Source organism: Podarcis pityusensis (assembly GCF_964106645.2).
Source record: "Podarcis pityusensis genome assembly, chromosome: 7".
Classification (NCBI taxonomy): Eukaryota; Metazoa; Chordata; class Lepidosauria; order Squamata; family Lacertidae; genus Podarcis; species Podarcis pityusensis.
The window spans coordinates 81,037,134-81,051,940 of NC_138031.1; the positions used below are offsets into that span (position 1 = coordinate 81,037,134).

Consider the following 14,807-nt stretch of genomic DNA (forward strand, 5'->3'; position numbering starts at 1 on the left):
TAGAAGTTTGAACTTTGTCTACTTTGGCTTATGATATTTGGCCTAATATTAGCATGTTAACACCTATGCCTGCTCTGAGGTCAGGTGTGCTTGTAAAGCATGCCCAGAGTAAACAGCTAAGAGCCAAGTGCCAGTGAAGCTGCCACCATACGAACAGAAGACCCAGTTGCAAAATGTTAAGCTTAACAGTGAAGGATTTCCCTCAAACAAGGATGTCTGTCAGCACCATCTACTGGCGGGAAGTGGCAAAGACATGCACTCAAACTGGGAAACTAAAGGGCTAAATTGGGAAGTCACGGAGTGGAATGGATGCAGCGAATTAACGTGGCATTTGATGATGTTATTTGAAAGGAGAAACATGTGTGGCTCAGTATAGCTGAGCAAACTAAGGCTCCGTACAATTTTCCCTTGGGCATATTTTAAACAGAGCTTTACAAAATCCCCTCTTTTAAAGCTGCTAACATTGCCCCTTTCAGAATTTTCCCTTGTGCACCAAGATATGGAAAGCTCAGACTGCAGGATTGTGGTAAGAGGGATTAAAATATTAAAAGTGAAAACTGCACAATGCAAGATGTGGGCAACCTCTAAATAGGAATGCAAATACTAGCGTCAACCCCAAATGAATATATCGTCTTGAAGTTAATCTCATCTTCAGAAATGGTAAAATGCAGTGACTAATAGTACAAACCTATGAATATTTACTCAGAGGTAAATCCTACTGGATGCAGTGGGTTTAGGATTGCAGCCTAACTGAAGGAGTTATGACTGAGGCAGTCTACTGCTCAAATCTTGCCTCTGCCATGAATTTATTGGCTGTCCTGAACTCAGCAGGTATTAAAAGAAACTATGGTTTATTGAACAACTATGGTTTATTGTAAGGTGAACAAGTCTAAGTGAGCCTTGGGATTGAATGCTTCCCTTGCCCCACATGTTTGCTGCTGGCAAAGCTACATTTTAGCATGTCACCCAAACTTTAAACTGGGGTTTACCCAAACCATAGTTAAGATTTACTACGGTTTGACAAGTTCAGACGGCATGGCAAGAGAAAGTAAAAAAAATGAAGAAGTGTGTGCGTGTGTGTGTAAGAGAGAGAGAGACAACCAATCGCAAGGTTTGCCTACAGCTTAGGACCTCAAAACACACCAATGGGGCAGCCTTAGGAAATCCTCTTTCAATCTCAGCCTCCCTAGTTAAACGGAATGGTACACAGAAGCTTACCTGCTCAACTATTACTGCATTCCGCAGTGAGGTGCTCTCTTGAAGATGACACAGAAACTGTTTCATATCAGGCTTAAACTCACTGGAAACAGATACCTGCAAACAACATCCAGACTGAGACATTTTTGAGTTGACCTCCAGCATAGTAAAAATGTCAGGGTTAACAATTACAAGCAGCTGGATTGAGAGAAGAGAATGTGGAAGGAGGCAGGCAGAAGACCACTCTACTTCCTGGCATCCCCCCCCCCCAGCTTCTCCCAAGGGTTCGGGCAAGGGCTGCCCCACATTTCTCCCAGGAGCTGCTAGCATGTGCTCCTCAGCCCATACTACCTCCCTTCTTTTCTGTGGTAATCAATAAATAAGAACTACGAAGCTCTTGGTGCACTCAGAAGAAACATTACAATTTTAAAATCCTGGGCTATTCAGCAGATATGCATTTCCATGGTGTAAAATAAATTAAAAACCCTGCAAAAGCTAGGGCACAGCCTCTCTGCCACCAACGATACCACCTGATGCCAGGCTACTTCAAAATCAACGAAGTGGTCAGCCCAGGAGCAGTCTCAAATGCAGGCACTGCCACCTAGCTAAGAACAGCTGAATTCACCTCTGGAACAGGGATATGGCTCAACTATTTTGAACAGGGCTCTATAAACCTGCTTGCTTGCGGATCTTGCATGCCCAGCACAAGGATCCTCTTCCAGGTCTGACTTTTGCAGGAGCACGATGCTGAGGTCTTCTATATCCTGCAAAAGCTCAGCATGAGGGAAGGGCCTCTGCCTTTCTCCATAGAGAACTTGGGGGAGGAAAAGTCCTGCTGCTCAGTGAGGTTCCATTGGAACCTCTTGCAAAACCCTGGAGCGAGCGAGAGGAAGCGCCCCAAGCAGGAGCGACCATTTTTAGTTAGCAGGCAGGACATTTCAAAATGTGTTGCTTTCTGGCCTTAAGGATGGTATTCGTTGGATAGCCTTTCCATGGAATATTTACAAAGACGTTACAGAGTTCCCACGGTTGTTATACTTATCAGAGAACAGAAAATGGGGGTGAGAGAAAGAAAAAGATCCGCCCTACGTGTCTCCTGTAGCATATTCTCTTAAGTCCATTTCTGGTCCTCATGATCACTGCATAGCGGCGTACGTTGTAACGGGTCTCTCTCTCCAGAGCAAGGACTTGTGAAATTACTTCTATCAGTTTATTATGGGGAATGGTATCGTAAGCCCCTGTGACATCAGCCTGAAAGAGAACGGGGGCGGGGGGCGAGAATAAATTCCATTATTTTAAACTTTCAACCGTGCATCAGATATCACACAAAGCAAAGAACTTGCAACGCAAGGGCATTTGCTAACCGGTACAGATGTATTCTGCAAGGGATAATGATAACATCAGCAATAATGCATTTACAAACAGGATAGGCTGCTGCCCCGAGGAGCTTACAGACTAAACTTCAGTGCAGGGAAAGGGAACAGAGGGAGGAACAAAAGACAGGGATGAGGGTAACAGAGGAGAAACCTATATTCTGCTCAGTAACACATGCTTAGCTTCAACAGGGGATGTGGACTGTAGATTTCAGGAGGGTTTTAATGGAAATTTCAACAAACTAGGGGTGAGCAGCTGAGAGGCAAGAGCCCTGGAACTGGAGTGGGGGATGGATACCTGTAAAACTTCCAAATCCTTGGCTGGAATCTGCACAGAACAGAGAAATTTGCTGGGTTCTGCAAAGGCTCCTTGCTGCTGGAGTTTCTCTCTAAACTTTGCTTTGTACATGTTGCAGATGGAGGACTCGCAGGTGAGAGAAAGAATGCGTGTGTGCATGAGAGACAATGTGATGTGTCCGTGTACGAGAGATAATGTGAGTGTGTTGAAGAGTGGATAAGACTATATATGTCATTCAATGGCAGCCTTTTGGGGGTTGTCACGTTTCGGCAAACCAAAAACCTTCTGTAACGTGACTGGTCTCCGCTGACTCAAGTTAACAACCCCTGAATCGACCTCAGTTCTGCGCAGGGCAAAACTTGGAAGCCTAGTGTGAATTCCATCCCAAACCAAGTATGAAACCAACTCCAGTTACAACTGTTCTTTCTTGAGATATTACAGAGCCCTATCCTTCCTTACAGGTTTGATTACCAGGAGTGAAGAGAAAGAAGTAAACAGCTCAATGCCATCAGTGTTACAAAACTGAGCAACTGGGGCCACAGACCCCAGCTTATGAAATATTCCTGATTCCCAGTGCATGTTTATTCAGACCTACATGCCATTGGGTTCAACAGAGCTTGGTCACAGTACTACAGCCTTAAGCGAAGAAAAATCCTCGGTTCTGTCCACTTTCAAGAAATGGAAAACATCCAGACCCAATGGAGACACTAAGCATTACCTTCACAAAGTAGAATCTCGGCATTTCAGAGTTTGACTCTAAAACCTTCAAAACAAACTTCTTCCATATTGCGTAAGTATCATCTTTTCCAAACACAGAAGAGCCAAGCAAGATGGGGTTCTTGGTGCTTTCATAACTAAGGACACTAAATAAGTTTTTAAGTTGTTTGTTGAAGTACTGAACCTAGGAGAAAATTAAAGAGAGAGAGAAATTAGGGGGCGTTAGTGTTTCACAAAGGACAAAGCATTCTCATACATGTCCAAGTTGACTGATCTCTTGGAAGAGAAGGCAACTAACAAAGGGAGAAAATGAAGAGTTATTGGAAAGGACGCATGCTGCATTTAAGAAGGATGTAGGAATAGGATTTAGCCTTGTTTAGGGAAGTTTCTAATGACTGATGTTTTAATGTATTTTTACTCTCTTGTTGGAAGCCGCCCAAATATTATTATTATTTGGGGATGGGATTCAGAAGAGGGCTACAAAGATGATAAAGACAACACTAGCTCACTGAATCAACTTCACACTATGCAACTGGAAAATAAGAACCTTTTGGTCTCTGCTCTTTCTACAGAATGCTTCAGCTCCTACAACGTCATTCAGGCTGACCACGGGACGCAGCCCATTCGCTTTGGGGATGAACCGGAGTTTCGATGCCAGGGGGACACACTTTTTCTGCTGCAGAATTTCAATCTCCTCCTTTGATAAGGCGCGGAGCTGCACTTTGGCCAGATGACTTCTAAAGTGGAAAGGAACATTATTCTTTTACAACAGACTACGAAGCAGACCACAAAATTCCCCTCGAGTTTTGCTTCCGTACAATCAGTGCTATTTTACTAGAAAAAGAGGTGCCGGAACTCACCGTGAGCGCCGCCATTGCTCTCCTACAATGGTAATGGTGCCCACTTGAGAGGTGCCGGAACTGAGTTCTGGTGAGTTCTGGCTGGAGACGGGGAAGCCCTGTATGAATTACTCTGTTGAGAACAGAGCCTGCCATCTGAGTATTCTTTGAAGTGGGTCATTTAGAACAGATTATTTCAACCAACTGGAAATTGGGAAGATGTGTGTCTTTGCTTGTCTTGGTATCACAGCAAGCCATGTGGCCTAATGTTAATACAGTGGTACCTCTGGTTAAGAACTTAATTCGTTCCGGAGGTCTGTTCTTAACCTGAAACTGTTCTTAACCTGAGGTGCCGCTTTAGCTAATGGGGCCTCCCACTGCCGCCCCCGTGTGATTTCTGTTCTTATCCTGAGGTAAAGTTCTTAAGGTACTACTTCCGGGTTAGCGGAGTCTGTAACCTGAAGCGTTTGTAACCCGAGGTACCACTGTACAGTGGACCCTCCTGATACGAACTTAATTCATTCCAGGGGTCCGTGCGCAACCTGAAAAGTCCGCAACGAGAGGCGCTGCTTCTGCGCATTCTGTGTTCGCAACCCGAAAGTTATGTTACCCAAAGGTAACGTAACCCAAGGTACCACTGTATAGAGGAGAGAGGGGCAAGACTACCCAGGACATCTGGTTTTCCACTTTGTCTTCATGAACAATGCTAGGACATAAATCTCATCAGAGAAACTTTGAAGCTCAGGTTCAATTAAAAAAAAACCCCAACGGTTCTGTGTGTGTGTCTGAGACGTGGTCTTGCAATTCAATGGCCCAATGTGCCAGGGGGCATGTCCCCATCTGCGCTTTCAGAGGGTTCTGGAAGGTGCTGTGGGTTGTATACATTCCAAATGTACACACTAGAGCACATCACACAAGTGGGATCCTGGCTCAACCACAATCCTCACGTGGAGAAGCTGTGTAGGCTCTCTCGCACACCTGCGCACCAGTATGAACTTAGAGACCTTTGCAATATCTCAATATTTCTGGATGATAGCACACCAATTTGGCACATCAGGGGCAGGAATAGCCTGTGACACCTCACACATATGCTCTCAACCTTTTTGGTACGTTGTGGTTCATCTGACCTCCCCCACCCCCTCAAAACGGCAACACTTAAATCAGTGAGCTACATTTGAAAGGTTCAGAGTCCTAGACCTCGTCTGCATGACACGTTTAAAGCAGTATCATATGTGAGGAGAACCTGAGCTTACAGGGTTAAACAGCTCAGTGTGTACGCCCTGCCTACTGTTGGGAGGGAACTTCTACGTCAGTGTCAGTTCCGAGAGACTCGAGCCTTTGTTCTCTCTCTCTACTTTCGCTTTTGAGGAGAGAGGACGTGTTTTCGCGATGCTGTTCGCTGTGATAGATAATAGATAGTCTGCTGTAAATAAAACTGCTTTCAGCTGCTAAGATCCTGAGTGGACTTTATTTAAGCACACTGAAGAAGGCACTGGAGTTTTTTTTGCAGTTTCCTCTTGCCGCTGACGATCTCTGCTATGCTCAGATGTGTCGGACTTTTGGAATGCAGAGGCCTGCGATGGGAAGTGTGCCGGACCTCACGCTTATCTGAGCAATAAATCAATATACTCTGACATCATACTGCTTTAAACAGTTGTTTAAAATAATAATATAATAATAATTTATTATTTATACCCCACCCATCCGGCTGGGTTTCCCCAGCCACTCTGGGCGGCTCCCAACTGAATATTAAAATCACAATACAGCATTAAACATTAAAAACTTCCCATCTTTATGTTGAATATGTAGTTTAACAGTGCAGAGAGTTCTTAGGAGACCGCCTAGCCTCCCTCGCAGAGAGGGACTGACTTTTTAACCCCTCTGGGAACTGTAGCTCTGTGAGGGGAATAGGGATCTCTGAACAACTCACAGAACCCTTAACAAACTACACTTCCCACGATTCTCTGGGGGAAGCCATGATGGATTAAAGTGGCATAATATAATTAAATGTGCAGTGCAAATAGGACCCTTTTCAAATGGTATCTTCCCAGAGGAAGGTATGGGAGACTGTGCAAAGGGAGAACACGTTTCCACCCCCCTTGCGCAGGATACAAATTACGGTGCTTCAAGTAATATATACCTAATGCCAATCCTCTGCAACTTTCTCCAAACAGCCTTTCTGAAGTAAAAAAGCATGTTCTTTTGAAACATAGTCTCCGTGATATAGAAGAAAGATTGCAGCAGTTCTGCAACGAAGGAGTTCATCAGCCAGTACAGGAATTTGGACATCAGATCTTCACGGAAACGGTGTTCGGAGGCAGGAACAAAACGCCTGAGTTCTATAAGCAGAATTGCAGGTTTATTGACGATTAAGTCTAGAAAGAGCTTTCTAAAAAAAGTCGCCACCACGACCAAAGTATAGGCTAACATTTTACAAAGATGGGTTCCTCCAAATGAAAACACACAGCTGGAAACACCAACAGACATTTCTGCTGCTGCTACATTATGAAACAGGCATGACAAGATCTGTCCCCTCTCATACGCACACTTGGCCACGTAGTAGGAATGCCAATTTCTTCCCTTGGAAGCACAGGATCTGGCAAGGGTGGCGGCGCAGACTTGTCTTCTGGGCCACGACACCATTTGAGTATCACACACACAAAATCACACCATTCAGGCCAGCTTATTAAAATATTTGCGGGCTAGTAAATTCCGCAGACTTATTTGCAAGGCTGAAATCTGCTAGAGAATATCAGCATCCTATTCTGAGTAATTCTGGTTATAGCTAGGCTTGCTATGAGAGTGCCATCACTATTTCCCCCCACTCCCAACTCTGGAACGCCGAAATTCAGACTGTAGAGACTCTGACAGCAAGTATTCTTGCTGGCTTTCAGATGGCAAGTATAAATAATCCTGTTCTCCCAAGCATTCTCAAAAAAACCCACTCTTTTGTTTTATTATTCTCAAGCTGCTGCTCTATTGCTTGTATTTATTAACTGGGTTGTTTTAAACCACAGAACTGTAGAGTTGGAAGGGACCACGAGGGTCATCCAGCCCAGCCCCCTGCAATGCAGGAATCTTTTGCCCAACGTGGGGCTCGAACCCACAACCCAGAGATTCAGAGTCTTATGCTCTACCGACTGAGCTATCCAAACCAGGATGCATGGTTAAACTCTCTGCTCACTAACCACAAACTGAACCCAAGCTCTGTCACATTCTTTTGGGATTGTTTCCCAAAAGAATCCTCAACACTGGGAAGATACTATTGATTTCCAACTTCGTAGAATGATGATACTTTTTGCAGCCAAACTAGCTTTGAGAACAATGGTTTGGTGGCCTTTTGACAGAGCCTACTTCACTGGGCTCAAGCCTAGAAAAGCATGTGTAACTTGGACAGGAAGGGATGTTTCATGGGTTATTTTAGTTCTACTCATCACTTTTTTCCAAAAGGACGTCCCACAAAATGTATCTGAATAAAACAGCATCAACGTATATCTCTCAGATAACAGAATTGTGCTGGGATGCAATGGATGGTTGCCCAACACATTACACTCCTAAGTTACCAACTTCATTTATACACTTTGTGTATTATTGTAGCGATAGCCAGCGCTGAGTCCTTCCAGATGGTGCTGCAACTCCCATCAAATCGCTGGTCGTTGACCATGCTTTCTGGGGCTGATGGGGGCTATATTCTAACACCACACAGAGAGCACTATGTAGGTCAGGGACGTCCAACTCCCAATAGACTGCAATCTACTCACACGATAAAAAAAACTGGCAGTGTGATCTATCCAAAGTTGTTGAGGTTTTTTTATGAAGCCAAAGTTCTGGAGCTTTTTTAGGAAAGGCAAAGTTGGGTCGCCCCCCCCCCCCTTTTTATAAGGAGATCTCTGAGGGGCCAGAAATCCACCAGGATCTACCAGGAACATCCCGCGATCTACCTGTTGGACATGCCTGATGTAGGTTATCCCTGCAGGACTGCATTTCGCACTAGGTTGGAAATTATCCTGCTATGTTGACATGAGGAAGGACAGTCTAAAAACAAAGCCACTTTCAGGAGATGCTGCTTTCATCTTAATAACCACAGTCCATACCTTTGGTCAGACGAAGCCAAGCGCAATCGTTGACTCTCATTTTCCACATCAGCTCCCGTAACGAAAACGTGGAAAACTTCCCCAGAGAGATAAACTGCTTTACATTCTTGTAGAAGCGGCATTTGTTATGGTTTGAGCCCCAGAGTACAGCAGGGACCACTCTCTCCAGACAGCCCCTCACAAAAGTGTACACTTGCCAGTGGCTGCTATGTTGCTTAAGGAACACTGTGACGTCAGAACTGGGGGAGACTTGGGGAGCTCGCATTTCAGTTCTTTTTTGATGCACCTCAGCTTTTTCAAAGCTTCTACAGGAAGCACCTGAGAATGGACCCAAAACACCCGATACCCTTCTTGGGCAATTTTCTGTGACGTTCGCCTGCCATTTCTTTGGCAAGCTTTGACCCTCTCGACAGATGTTTTGCTCGCAACTCCGTCTTCCTGGGCCAATTTTGTCCAACTTCCAAATGGGACAATTATTTCTTAACACTGTTAGGTAAGGACACTTTGTGTGGTTCCGCAACAGTTCCTGGAATACACCTCTCATCTGCCAGTAGCGTTTTGGAAGTCGCTTCTTCTTCCTATTGTAACCTGGAAGACTTGATTCGCCCGGCTGCTTTGGAATCTTGCTGTTCAAAAATATGGCTTCCACAAGCCGCCATCCGCCTGCCGGATAGCCCTTTAAGCGGTTCAGCACAAATGATTTAGGTAGACGCTCTTTCAACTGCCGGCAAGAATACAAGAGGGAGCGCCTTTCAATCTGCACGGCAGGAGTAGAAATCCTATCAGAAAACTCCTGAGCTGGCTTGGATGTTCTTAGGCCTCTGTCTGTAGCAGCAGCGTTCACAAGCTTTACTGAGCAATAATCAGAAATGCTAGGTTCTACCTTTGGCACCGAAGTGCGAGGTTTTGTTTTGGTACTAGATCCACACAGCGTTTTGCTCTCCGTACTTCGTGCAGGACCACACGAAAAAACCTCTGAATTATCAGGAGCTGTGCAATCCAAGGTTTGTGCTCCAAGTTCACTTCTCTGAGCAACAGCCTTCACGAAAACTATCTGCTCCTCTGAAATTGGACTTACACACCCTCTAGATGCACCCCCACCACCATCCAGAATTATTTGTTTTTTGCTTTCAGTGGGAACTGGGTTTCTTGTTTCGTCTCCCAGCCCCTCGTCCGTCTGCGTGGTTTTCTTTCTCTTAGCGCTAATTTCATAACAGTCCTTCCATTTCCTTTTACGAGGCGGTGCTGTTAAACACAGGCAGTGTTTGGGGCTTGGCTGGTCCTCTAGGTAGTCACTGGACCTTGTAAGCAGTTCATTCGCTGTAGGGCTCAGCCTGGCAGCTCTCTGAACCTTCAAAGGCTGCTGGGAGTCACCGCCTACACCTTCTTGTGATCTGCGCCATCTTTGCTTCCTAGATTTCCCTTTCCCCCCGTTTGCCTTCGCAAGGTATTTCCCAAAAGGCCGAAGCCTTCCTCGCAGGTAGCTAGATAAGACGCTGGGTGCCGGCCTGGGATATCTCTGCCTGAAGAACGCAGGAGAGGTTTTTGCGCTTCTTAAAGCAAGTTCGTAGATGGGTTGGCCGCAAATTTGGTAACAGCAACTGGGAGGCACGAGCATGAAAAGAGAACAGTGCTCCAATACGTACATCATGACATCATCTCCAACTCTGCTCAGGACTATTTCCCAGAGAACACTTTGGCGAATGGTTTCTGTTGTGCTATTACGCTGGTAGCTGCAGATATTTGGCATGCAGGGCAGATGGCGGTTATTCTCGTTCGAGGGTCCGTAGCCAAACGACAGGACATTCTTTTTCTTCTTTTCACAGATTCTCTGAACGACTCTTGCCACGACATCCTCCTGACTGGATACCTGCAAATGCAGCAAAAAAAAAAAAAAAAAAAAAAAAAGGAACATTTTCATTAGCAGGTGCCTGAAAGAGCCAAACAAACTGGGTATTACTGTGTGGTAAAAGCTATGGTTTTCCCAGTAGTGATGTATGGAAGTGAAAGCTGGACCATAAAGAAGGCTGATCGCCGAAGAATTGATGCTTTTGAATTATGGTGCTGGAGGAGACTCTTGAGAGTCCCATGGACTGCAAGAAGATCAAACCTCTCCATTCTTAAGGAAATCAGCCCTGAGTGCTGACTGGAAGGACAGATCGTGAAGCTGAGGCTCCAATACTTTGGCCACCTCAGGAGAAGAGAAGACTCCCTGGAAAAGACCCTGATGTTGGGAGGCATAGAGGGCACAAGGAGAAGGGGACGACAGAGGACGAGATGGTTGGACAGTGTTCTCGAAGCTACCAGCATGAGTTTGACCAAACTGCAGGAGGCAGTGGAAGACAGAAGTGCCTGGCGTGCTCTGGTCCATGGGGTCACGAAGAGTTGGACACGAGTAAATGACTAAACAACAACAACAACAGTTCCGCAAGAGAAAACAGCCCCCCCAAATGCCGCCAACATGTGACTCGAGCACTCCACAATGATGCCTGCTTGCACAATTTATACAGAGAAATTACTTAAGCTGAGCCTGCCAAACAGAAACCTGTTGGCATGGACCAGCAACGCACAGTTCAAAGATATCAAAGGCTGGTTCACATAGACAAATATTTGAAGAAGGGAAGTTACAATCGCTGAAAGTGAAGTGGCTAATGTACCTTGAGACTGCGTTCTGTGCAACATAATGCAGGTTGTGAAGTGTATTGTAACTCAAATAAACTTTTTTTGTGGGGAAGAGTTTTCGTTTGCTATTGTGGTACGTATTTTTGTGTTTTTTATATTGCAAACCGCCCTGTGATCTTCAGATGCAGGGCAGTAAAGAAAATTTTAAAATGATGATACTAATGCCGACATGGCCATAGCTAACTGCGACTTCCGAGCATGCGAACATGCCTCCGAAGAGAGGCCTCTTGTAGATTATCAACTGTGTGGGTTCCATGCTTGTTGTCTGCTGGGTCTCCCACAACATATGCTGCGAGTCCAGGGCCGGATTTAGGTTTGATGAGGCCCTAAGCTACTGAAGGTAATGGGGCCCTTTATATGTCCAGCTGTCCTTTGTCAACAACAAATTGCCGCTGTTTTTTGTGTTGAATATATGCTATATGGTAACTTATGGACCTAATAGGTATCTGAAGCCATTTGCACATAGCAAAACATGTATTTTATCAAAGTAATTGTTCAACTGAAGTATGATTAAGGAGAAGTATATTAATAGTGAAATACAGGCAGGGCCCATTACTTACATCATGGGAGCCTACACAAAACAAAACACTGTTGCTGTATGTAGGTTTTATTTTATTTGGTTTTTTTTATCATAATTTGGGAATGTATGTCCAGTTTTTTGTCTCTATTAATTTTTGGGGGCCCCCCAAGAGAGTGGGGCCCTAAGCTATAGCTTGTTTAGCATATACGTAAATCCGGCACAAGAGGGACACGGGAGGCGCTGTGGCCTAGGGCTTGCTGATCAGAAGGTTGGTGGTTCGAATCCCCGCGACGGGGTGAGCTCCCGTCACTTGGTCCCTGCTCCTGCCAACCTAGCAGTTCGAAAGCACATCAAAGTGCAAGTAGATAAATAGGTACTGTTCCAGCGGGAAGGTAAACGGCGTTTCCGTGCACTGCTCTGGTTCGCCAGAAGCGGCTTAGTCATGCTGGCCACATGACCTGGAAGCTGTACGCCGGCTCCCTCGGCCAATAAAGTGGAGCGGTACCTATTTATCTTCTTGCACATTGACCTGCTTTCGAACTGCTAGGTTTGCAGGAGCTGGGACCGAACAACAGGAGCTCACCCCGTCACAGGGATTCGAACCGCCGACCCTCTGATCGGCAAGTCCTAGGCTCTGTGGTTTAACCCACAGCGCCAAAGGGTCCCTTTACTTTTACCTAAATGTGGCACTGAACCCCCATCGTTCTGCCTGGACACTGAGGTCCAGCACCGAGGGCCTTCTGGTGGTTCCCTCACTGCGAGAAGCCAAGTTACAGGGAACCAGGCAGAGGGCCTTCTCTGTGGTGGCGCCCTCCCTGTGGAATGCCCTCCCACCAGATGTCAAAGAGAACAACAACTACCAGACTTTTACAAGACATCTGAAGGCAGCCCTGTTTGGGGAAGCTTTAAATGTTTGATGCATTACAGTATTTTAATATTTTTTTGGAAGCCGCCCAGAGTGGCTGGGGAAGCCCAGCCAGATGGGCGGGGTATAAATAATAAATTATTATTATTATTATTATTATTATTATTCAAGGTGAGGCCACCTGTTGCTTTTAAAAACCTGGCCCCTTTACTTGCTGGCATTATGCATTTCTTGTGCCAGGGCCTGGGAGAGCTTCCTGGGGTCCCCCCTCTTCCCCAAGCAAAGGAGCCATTTGGGACCACAGCCCAGCCCGTTCTCGGGCCTGCCGGCCTCCCTCCCTCCCTCCCTCCCTCCTTACCTGCTGAAAGGTGAGCAGCGGAGGAGGAGCCCTGGCCCCGGCCGCCCGCCCCACGAGGCACCGCTGCACCAAGGCGCGGTAGTCTTTGGGGTCGCCGTCTTGCAGCAGAGGCTGAGGCGGGGCTCCCGGGGGAGCGGCCGCCTGCAGGCGCCGGACCAAGGCTTCCAGCGGCAGCAGCTCCGCGTAGCAGCTCCGCAGCAGCGCCCGCACCGCCCGGCAGCGCCGAGGACGCGCCATGAGGGAGCGCGAGGAAGAAGGCGGCGCGCGCGCCAAGCGAGGGGCGGCTCCGCGTGCTCGCCCCGCCTCGCCCCCTCTGTTGCTGGACTACAACTCCCATCATCCTTAGGGAAGTTTGAAAAACACCTGCTTTGAGGGCAGGGAAAATGCAGGCAAGCCGCGTAAAAGCGCTTTGCGCTTTGGCGACGTTGTTTTGCAGCACCGCCCTTCCCCTTTTAAGATATGCACTGAGCGGTCTTGTTGCATCTCGAGCCTAGTGCTGGCTTTGTTTCATTCATTTCTCGATCCTAGTCAGGGCCGGATTTAGGTTTGATGAGGCCCTAAGCTACTGGAGGTAATGGGGCCCTTTATATGTCCAGCTGTCCTTTGTCAACAACCAATTGTTGCTGTTTTTTGTGTTGAATATATGCTATATGGTAACTGATGGACCTAATATGTATCTAAAGCCATGTGCACATAACAAATAGGAGCCTACAAAACACTCTTGCTGTATGTAGGTTTTATTTTATTTGGAATTGTACACCTAGGGTTTTTTTTCCTTTGAATTTTTCTGGGGCCCCCAAGAGAGTGGGATCCTAAGCTATAGCTTGTTTAGCTTATGCATAAATCCGTCTCTGACCTAGTACAATATTGGATTTGTTTTATTCATTTCCTAGCTTGGCTTTTCCAGTTGCCCGGGAAGGTGGGGGACTCTGCTGCGCAGCTGCTCTTTTTAAAAAAACAAATTAGTGGTGTGTTTTGCATTTTTTTAAAAATAAGTTAAAGGGAAGAAATCATAGGGTTGGGGACACACCACGAGGGTCATTTAGCCCAGCTGGTGGTAGAGGACCTTGCAGGCTCTCTCAGAAGTCAACTTCCAATCTTCTAAAAGCAGAATACACCATGACATTAGCATACATCACCTCAGCCTATGCGAAAGGAACAAACTCCCTGGCTCCATCCTCTACTAACTTGCATCATCCATATACTTGCAAGTCATAATTACACGGACGTCAGGGAATTCACAACTTCTTCACAGCAATGACATTGGACAAACACCAGCAAGCAGATTCTTTGGGGTGGCTTTCCCTTTGGTTCGGGGGATCAGTGGTTCCACTTACCTCCCCCCTCACACCCCCACTGCCTGCTTCCTTCATGTCCAGAAGGCAGAACCTCAATAACAGTTCAGCCTCAACTTGCTCCTACCTCCCAAGCATGGGAAACGGAATGGCATGGAGAAACAAGATTCTTGATGGCTATGTATGCATGGGCTGTGTGAGCCTGCAATCCCAATTCACCTAATGAGACAATCCTTCTGTATAGCATCCTGAACTAATTCCAAGGCGGTTATGAACGACAGCAGCATGTGCTTGCAATGTTTCACCATTATTCTTTCAGTAATTCTTTTAAAAATCTTAATTGTAGGTGGGGTGGTGGAGGAATAGCAACTTGCCTAAGGCCACTTCCATACGATACATTTGAAGAACTGTTATACAGTGGTACCTCGGGATGCGAACGGGATCCGTTCTGGAGCCCCGTTCGAATCCTGAATGGAACGTAAGACGCGACGGTGCGTGTCGCATTTTGCCACTTCCGCCCATGGGCGTGTCATCATTTTGAGCGTCTGCACATGTGCAAGCGGCGAAAC

The 14,807-nt window shown here is 46.3% G+C and overlaps 1 protein-coding gene across 22 annotated transcripts in view; it reads right to left on the reverse strand.

Annotated features, from left to right (window-relative positions):
* Positions 1–13,180, reverse strand: part of TERT (telomerase reverse transcriptase) — a gene marked incomplete at its 5' end in the record, with an annotated part of 81,648 nt that extends 68,468 nt beyond the window's left edge. For 20 of the 22 annotated variants that reach the window (XM_081014639.1, XM_081014634.1, XM_081014631.1 and 17 more), the window contains 7 exons: positions 1,219–1,332; positions 2,287–2,448; positions 3,587–3,769; positions 4,133–4,322; positions 6,565–6,763; positions 8,519–10,388; positions 12,944–13,180. In XM_081014639.1, the coding sequence (XP_080870765.1) occupies positions 1,219–1,332; positions 2,287–2,448; positions 3,587–3,769; positions 4,133–4,322; positions 6,565–6,763; positions 8,519–10,388; positions 12,944–13,180 (2,955 nt within the window). The remainder of the gene's footprint in view (positions 1–1,218; positions 1,333–2,286; positions 2,449–3,586; positions 3,770–4,132; positions 4,323–6,564; positions 6,764–8,518; positions 10,389–12,943) is intronic. The other 2 variants (XM_081014640.1, XM_081014641.1) reach the window with 1 other exon arrangement.
* Between the last annotated feature and the right edge of the window lie 1,627 nt (positions 13,181–14,807).